This window comes from Phyllobates terribilis, unplaced genomic scaffold (genome assembly GCF_046119375.1).
Source record: "Phyllobates terribilis strain yellow unplaced genomic scaffold, ASM4611937v1 Scaffold_10__3_contigs__length_209671492, whole genome shotgun sequence".
Lineage (NCBI taxonomy): Eukaryota > Metazoa > Chordata > Amphibia > Anura > Dendrobatidae > Phyllobates > Phyllobates terribilis.
Window position 1 is genome coordinate 91,219,852 of NW_027362770.1, and position 8,864 is coordinate 91,228,715.

An 8,864-nucleotide genomic window follows, 5' to 3' on the forward strand; every position below is an offset into this window, starting at 1 on the left:
TGCAGGCACTGCTCCTGGCACAGAGTGCCAGCTGTCAGAATCAGCTGACACCTGGCGGCTATCACACCCGCACAACCTGTGTGCGATCGCCATGTCGTAATACCTCCCTGGTCAATAAAGCCAAGGGCACAGGAATGTATTACCATGTCAGAAAGGGGTTAAAGGCAGGGAACTTTACCTGTGATTAAAATATACTGCAAGAGAGGAAGGTGTTAAATGTGTATTCATCTACATTTCTCAGAGATCACCTTCAACAATGCTCAAGCACAATTAGCTTGTAGTGAAGTGCAGTCATCGTTCTAAATTAGAGATATACAGTGCTGGCCAAAAGTATTGGCACCCCTGCAATTCTGTCAGATAATACTCAGTTTCTTCCTGAAAATGATTGCAATCACAAATTCTTTGGTCTTATTATCTTCATTTAATTTGCTTGCAAGGAAAAAACGCAAAAGAGAATGAAGCAAAAATCAAATCATTGATCATTTCACACAAAACTCCAACAATGGGCCGGACAAAAGTATTGGCACCCTCAGCCTAATACTTGGTTGCACAACCTTTAGCCAAAATAACTGTGAACAACCGCTTCCGGTAACCATCAATGAGTTTCTTACAATGCTCTGCTGGAATTGTAGACCATTCTTCTTTGGCAAACTGCTCCAGGTCCCTGATATTTGAAGGGTGCCTTCTCCAAACTGCCATTTTGAGATCTCTCCACAGGTGTTCTATAGGATTTAGGTCTGGACTCATTGCTGGCCACCTTAGAAGTCTCCAGTGCTTTCTCTCAAACCATTTTATAGTGCTTTTGGAAGTGTGTTTTGGGTCATTGTCCTGCTGGAAGACCCATGACCTCTGAGGGAGACCCAGCTTTCTCACACTGGGCCCTACATAATGCTGCAAAATTTGTTGGTAGTCTTCAGACTTCATAATGCCATGCACACGGTCAAGCAGTCCAGTGCCAGAGGCAGCAAAGCAACCCCAAAACATCAGGGAACCTCCGCCATGTTTGACTGCAGGGACCGTGTTCTTTTCTTTGAATGCCTCTTTTTTTCCTGTACACTCTATGTTGATGCTTTTTCCCAAAAGCTCTACTTTTGTCTCATCTGACCAGAGAACATTCTTCCAAAACGTTTTAGGCTTTCTCAGGTAAGTTTTGGCAAACTCCAGCCTGGCTTTTTTATGTCTCGAGGTAAGAAGTGGGGTCTTCCTGGTTATCCTACCATACAGTCCTTTTCATTCAGACGTCGATGGATAGTACGGGTTGACACTGTTGTACCCTCGGACTGCAGGGCAGCTTGAACTTGTTTGGATGTTAGTCAAGGTTCTTTATCCACCATCCGCACAATCTTGCGTTGAAATCTCTCGTCAATTTTTCTTTTCCGTCCACATCTAGGGAGGTTAGCCACAGTACCATGGGCTTTAAACTTCTTGATGACACTGCGCACGGAAGACACAGGAACATTCAGGTCTTTGGAGATGGACTTGTAGCCTTGAGATTGCTCATGCTTCCTCACAATTTGGTTTCTCAAGTCCTCAGACAGTTCTTTGGTCTTCTTTCTTTTCTCCATGCTCAATGTGGTACACACAAGGACACAGGACAGAGGTTGAGTCAACTTTAATCCATGTTAACTGGCTGCAAGTGTGATTTAGTTATTGACAACACCTGTTAGGTGCCACAGGTAAGTTACAGGTGCTGTTAATTACACAAATTAGAGAAGCATCACATGATTTTTCAAAGGGTGCCAATACTTTTGTCCACCCCCTTTTTTAGGTTTGGTGTGGAATTATATCCAATTTGGCTTTAGGACAATTCTTTTTGTGTTTTTTTCATTGAAGACAAATTAAATGAAGATAATAAGACCAAAGAATATGTGATTGCAATCATTTTCAGGAAGAAACTGAGTATTATCTGACAGAATTGCAGGGGTGCCAATACTTTTGGCCAGCACTGTATACACGGCTCCGGAAAAGCTACATTCCTCCAACACATGGTGAATTTACACTTTAGCAGAAGTAGAGTAGAAATTCCCAACTGTAATGCCATCCTTCAATATATGTAACAAGCAATACATTCATTAAAACATTTTTTTTTATTATTTAAGAACAAGCGCACTAACAAAATGGAGGACAAATAAATAAGTGACGTTTCACTGTTTAATCTGTTCAGTCAGTCAGGGGCATCTCCACAGCGATCTCTTCCAGCATGGCAAGGAAAGATGGAAGACTGTCAGCAGCATCTGGAATACAAAGTTATTTTGACTAGTGTAGAAAACCTATTTGACCTGCTATATAGCAATTCAGTGGTGTCCAATGACCCACATTAAGCATATAACGGCAGTTAAAGATCCGGTGCCCCCACCGTTATAGGAGGTATACTTAATGAGTACCCCTGGATGTGACCCCATCAGGTATTCTCCCATCACCTCTAGCTTCAAGCGCCCTCTAACCGGCAGTATCATTTTCTCTCAAGCTTCCCACCCATCTACACATCCAGATCTGCTGTTCTTTGCAGGGTTCTTCACAAGTCACCATCTGGAGACCTGCTCTTTATGGCTGTTCGCTAGACCTGATGTAAATGCACCCAGCTGTAAGGCACACGGGGGGTCTGAGCCCCAGAATGCGGACCCCTGCTGTAGGGAATGAGGCTAGTGACACTGGATAACAGTTATATGGGGAGAGTGAGGAGAACAAGGAAGCTAATGGTCAAGTCACTCAAAACCCAGCCCACCAGTCTAGACATGGATGAGGATTGTAGCCTGTTACCAACATGGCCGAGATCACTACTTAAATGGAATCTGCCATCAGGATTTTGGGACCTAATCTGAGCGACCGATTCCAGCGATGTGACACTTATCGGACTGCTTAGTGTAGTGCTGATAAATATCAATAATTATCAGTAGGAGACCACCACTAGAGGACTAGTAAACCTGCTGCCATGTAGTCCTACAGAGCTCATCCTCATCACTGATTAGCAGCTTTGACCATGGGTACAATTAATGGTGGGGTTACACAGAGCTCAGCATTCAGAGAACTGCTAGACAGAGAAAAGTGATGTCGCTTACTGTCATTTTTATGACCACAGGAATCAGGGTCTCTGCTACCCCATCTGAGTGCAGCACAATGTAGGGGCAATCACCTGGTGACAATTTTAACCCCATCAGCTGTACTCCTTCCCCTGCTGCTAGTTATAGGCTGCAGCAGTGACAGTGCAGGGGAAAGGGAGCGAGCTGTAAACCCTGCATGGCAAGACAGCGGGGCTCTGATTCATCCAGACTGGTGTTATTAAAGTATTTGCACCATAATTCTGGCGTCATATCTAACTGCTGGCAGTCACTGTTTTCACCAAATGGTTTTAGGCTTTTACAGTGCTTGGTATGAAGGTGTCAGAACTGCAGTCACCCGTATTGATGACAGTACCATGATGTGTAGTGATCTCTGCAGAGTAAGGCTGGCTTTCACCATCTTATCTGCCATTTCAATTATAATCACCTACCTGACACCCAACTAAGTGCAGGGATGTCCATGAGGGCCGGCTCTAGGCTTAGTAGAGACACAAACCTTTTAGCATCATTCACATTAGCTATAAGACCGACACCAGCCAGGGAGAGGTGACTCAGTTTATGTTCTTCTGGGACATCAAAGGTCTCAAAATCTACAAGGCAAAAAAATATATAATATAGTTTTAGCATAGGTTGATCTTTGGTAAAGGAATAAGCAACTGGCTGCTCAAAGATACCCAGCAATCTTGCTGCAAGTCCACTCATATCTTATGGTTTAAAAGGGCTTTAATGTGGTGCTTAAGATTAGGAGGCATTCCTAGATTGTAGTAAGATACGGCACTAAAATCTCTGTAAATACTACACCAACATGTGTGCTAGTTAGAAATTCACACATTCACCAGACATGTGGACAGGACAGTTTGGAAGAAATTACAAAGAACCAATCAAGAACCGAATATAGAAAATGTATGCATAAATAGGAAAAAACCTTTAATGAATACACGGTTAGGTAAGAGAGTGACACTAGAGACCGGCGCTCACACCAATATACATACAATAGTTAAAATACAAAAATATAGAATAGATCTCACAGACACAGGGCAAAGTGTGTGGTATGGAATCCAATATATAATGTATCTGAGCAAAGATTATAGATCTAACCATGCAATAGCTCTGTCCAAGAGTAATTGAATAAATCTACTATATGACGAGATAAGAGTGCTTGTGCATAATCTAAATAGGGATTCCCAACACTTGGGTGGGCTCCACACAAGTCTCTGGACCACACAGGTACTAATGCTTTATTTACTACCGACCTTGATATGCACTAAGCACCTTTAGATTTATTCAATTACTCTTGGACAGAGCTATTGCATGGTTAGATCTATAATCTTTGCTCTGATACATTATATATTGGATTCCATACCACACACTTTGCCCTGTGTCTGTGAGATCTAGTCTATATTTTTGTATTTTAACTATTGTATGTACACTGGTGTGAGCGCCTGTCTCTATGGTGTCACTCTAAAAAACCTTTAATGAATACACGGTTAAGTAGATTTCCTATTTATGCAGAATTTGACTATTTTGTTCAGTTGTTCTTGATTGGTTCTTTGGCATTCCTAGTTTACCTTTGGGCTCAATGCACCAAAATGGGTCATCTAGCATCAATGAACTTGAACCACCTTCACTGCACACGTCAGTGTTGTGCCCTCCTCTCCCCACCCCCAAATAGCTGCAGAGTCCCACCTGTATAGTGGAGCCCAAGACCACACTCTGGATCTCTGGCACTCCTGATGTCACGTGCAGGGGCCCCAGGAGCCTCCGAACACCACACTGACATCTGTCTGCTCTCCTCCACAACTGAGCAGCAGCAGAAGCCCAGCTAACAGACATTGCTGTCACTGCAAACACTCATTGGATTAACTGACACGATGTCAGCGAGTTTCTGAAGATCCGGATACTGCAGCCATGAGATCTGTGGCTGCATTAGGCAGATGGGACATTGCAGCTAATAGAGAGTAAGAGTGTAACAGAGATGGCCCTAAACTGCATTTAAAGGGAATCTGTCACCAGGTTTATTGCCACCTGATCTGAGAGCAGCACAACGTGGGGACAAAGATCCCCAATTCCAGAGACGTGTTGCTTTCTGGGCTGACTGCTGTAGTTTTGATAAGTGATCCTCCACCAGCAGGAGACTGCCACCAGAGGACTAGTAAAGCTGCTGCCATGTAGTCCAACCCTGTCCCCACAACTGATGGATAGCTCTATACACCGTGCATAGGCAGAAAGCTACCAATCAGTGGTGTGGGTGGGGTTATCCAGAGCCCAGCATTCAGAGCATTTGTAGATCTGCAGCAGACACAGTTACTCTGAACTGCACCAAGCGATCCATCACTGTAATCAGGGTCTCTGCCCCTAAATCATGCTGCTCTCAGATGGGGCAGCAAAATCCTGGTGACAAATTCACTAACCCCATCCAGCTTCAGGTGCAAATATTAGAATTGATTCTGATGCTCAAAATTAAATGTAAAGGCAAGTGGCTAATGGCAGGCAATAGGTACAGCAAGGTGTGGAAGAGTTACCTGCAGGATTGTAGGGAACAAACTTCTCAATGTCGGGGTACTGCTGCTCGTCTGTCTTATCAGAAGTGTCAGAAACCTAGTGGGGAACGGGAACCAGGTCACAAGCTTCATTTATCCAGTATTTACCATTAGGTTCTCCATATATGATCTGAAAAGGAGTCAGCCAAGCCCTTGTGGCCTAGCTGTGGTCTGGCCATACACTGTTTGGCTAGCAGCCATCTCTCCCAACATACAGATGAGCTCTCATGTGTTCTGTGGGGAGGAGGGTAATCTGCTGCCTCTAAGCAATGTGTGCCTAGAGAACAAGGAGCGGGTATTTGAACTGAACATTTGTTAGGGCAGCCAGGAGACCCCCATACACGTTACACAGCTAGATTAGCCAGATATTAGCCCACTTTAATCCAACAGATAATAATGGGACTTGTAATAGTAGAAAATGCCATGTGGTCTTCTTGCAGATGTTCCTGTGGCATTTTAGGATTATGTAGATACAAGTCTGTACATCAGTACAGGGCAGAACACAAGAGCGGTGTATGATCAGAGCTGCGGTAATACATTATACCTGTATAACAGCTGGCGCAGGCTTTGGCACTTTCCGGTCTCCTTTCAGAGGCTGCCCGTTCTTCTGGGTCATTACTTGCTTGTTGATATTTCCTAGAGCTTTTCTTGATGTTTTCCCACATGATACAGAACCGTGCACTTTGTCCTGGTGGGTTTTCACAAGCGACTTTCCTTTTTAAAAAAAAAATCAGATACCTTTTATTAAAAGACATTTTTAACATTGCACATAAACATTGAGGCATCACCCAACTGGCAATGCCCTTCAAAACCCACCCGTTCCCCCTCCCCCCGCCCATTACACCCCCAAAAACCATATGGCAAAGACAAATATAATTACAGACGGCATATTATCATATAGCTTATCTAACTGTTAAAGCATTGATAATTTGATCCATGGATACAGAGCATAATATCTAATAGTCAGTGATTAGTTAAGTAGAACCTGAGAGACCACAACATTTCAGACTCAATTGATATTTAAAATGGACATAATATGATAACCATGAAACGTGCTCCATCTACCCCAGATTTGATCAAATTTCCGTATAGCCTTCCGCTTTTTGTACACTCCCTCTTCTAATCTTAATAAAAGACGCAATCTATCCAAGAATTCCTGGAACCTGAGAGGGATCCAACCAATGTGCAGCTATAAGCTTTCTGATCTGATATAGAGTCCTCTTAACGGCTATTATTTCATCCTCGTCACATCCTATTATTTCTACATAGCCCAACACACACTTTAGGATATAAGGGTAGATTACACTCAAACATATTATTAATGTACTACACACACATTCCAGAATACCGCGACCCTCCTACACGTCCACATCATATGCATAAGATCTGCTCCTTCCTCTCCACATTTTGGACACACACTGTCATTCCTTGCTCCAATGCGCTGTAGAAATTTGGGAGTTCTATATACCCTATGCAATAAGTACAACTGTGAGAGTCTATGTGCCGCACATGTAGATAGTATCGGAACGCTCCCCACCACATCTTCCCATTCTTCCGAGGTTATAGTACCAATGTCACGCTCCCACCTCTCCTTAACATTTAAGGGTCTGTCCCACTGAAATTGCTGCATAAGTATCCTGTAGATTCTGGAAATCAATCCCTTCCCACCTCTATGGCATAATAATGTGTTAAACAGTAGATGATGTTGGATTTTACTCTGCATATGTCGCGGCTGTACAAACCATGCATGTCTTATTTGGAGATAAAAGTAGAAACTAGTTTGTGGAATACAGTATTCTTCTTTCAGCTGATGGAACGATTTAAATATTTCCCCCTCTAATATTTGTGCCACATTAGTTATTCACAATTTTTCCCATATTCCGAATCCTTTCAATTTCTGGATCTCTGGAAGGCCCGCATTATGCCACAACGGGGTAAAACCCTCTATTCCCAACAACAGTTTGATTTTCTGCCACGTTTTCCCCATAAGTGCTAGGGTCGGAAGATGCCGCCTAGCATCCCACCCCGAGATTCCCGTTTCTAGAAAGGAGGTAATTGGCAAATTGTGTTTGAGTAGAAGTATCAGTTTATCTAGGTTCCCCTGAATTAACCAGAGTTGTTGAGTCTGAGAGGCTAGAAAATATATCCATGGATTAGGTGCGGCTAGTCCCCCCTGATCTTTGGGCCTTTGAAGTGTATCCAACCCCTTTTTTCCAGATCAATTCCCGAAATAGTGCTTGAAATTTATAAAATTTTCTCATGGGGACCCAGACAGGTGAATTATGAAGGATATATAATAATTGGGGCATTAACACCATTTTAATGAAGTTAGTTCGACCTACTACTGATAGGGGGAGTTTGCTCCAAGTATTGGCCTTTTGTTGAAATCTGGTAAGCAGTTCAAGTAAGTTTAAAGGAATGTAATCTCCGATAGATGTGGTCACTCTAACTCCGAGATATTTAAATTCTCGCACAATCTTCAATCAAGTATTCCCTGCCCTAGTATTCAGAGACAAACCATCCACCGGCATAAGAACTGATTTATCCCAATCAATCTGTAGGCCAGAATGATCTCCAAACTCCCTTATTAAATTCATAGCCGTCGTCAGAGATTGCTCCGTGTCGCCCAAAAACAACAGAAGGTCGTCGGCATATAGGGCCACCCGCTCCTCCAGTGTTTTATAGCGGAACCCCTGTATTTCGCTGCTGGAGCGAAGCTTAACAGCCAACGGCTCCATAGCCAGGGCGAACAGTAAGGGAGACAACGGGCAGCCCTGACGCGTGCCTCTGCCCATTTCAATGCTACCAGAAAGATTGCCATTAATTTGAATCTGAGCTACCGGATTGTTATACAGAAGCCGCGGCCAGGCCCGAAATCCAGTACCAAACCCCATCTTTCTCAAAACAGCCCATAAATACTCCCATTCGACACTATCAAAAGCCTTAGCGGCATCAAGTGATAGCACTGCCCTACCACCCGCATTTTGTGACTGCATTTGCAGATTAAGAATTAATTGCCGTCGACTTGGCCGGTATAAACCCAGTCTGGTCTTCTGCAACCAAATGTGTGATAACCGCCACCAGTCTGGTAGCCAAGACCTTAGCTAAAATTTTTACATCTACCGAGAGTAAGGATATTGGCCTATATGATTCAGGGTTTAATGCATCCTTTCCAGGTTTTGTCAAAAGAACTATGCTAGCCTCCCTCATTGAAGTCGGCAAAGCCCCCCCCTCCCTCGCCCCCTTAAGCCCTTCCAGTAACCTG

The 8,864-nt window shown here is 43.5% G+C and overlaps 1 protein-coding gene across 1 annotated transcript; it reads right to left on the bottom strand.

The window, feature by feature from the left end:
- Nucleotides 1-2,160: 2,160 nt before the first annotated feature.
- On the bottom strand, nucleotides 2,161-8,493 carry LOC141164036 (securin-like). The gene is made up of 5 exons (XM_073649202.1): nucleotides 8,484-8,493; nucleotides 6,144-6,313; nucleotides 5,582-5,657; nucleotides 3,491-3,649; nucleotides 2,161-2,234 (listed from the first exon to the last, which is right to left on the bottom strand). The coding sequence occupies exons 1-5, from the start codon at nucleotides 8,491-8,493 to the stop codon at nucleotides 2,161-2,163; spliced, it is 489 nt and encodes a 162-aa protein (XP_073505303.1).
- Nucleotides 8,494-8,864: the final 371 nt, after the last annotated feature.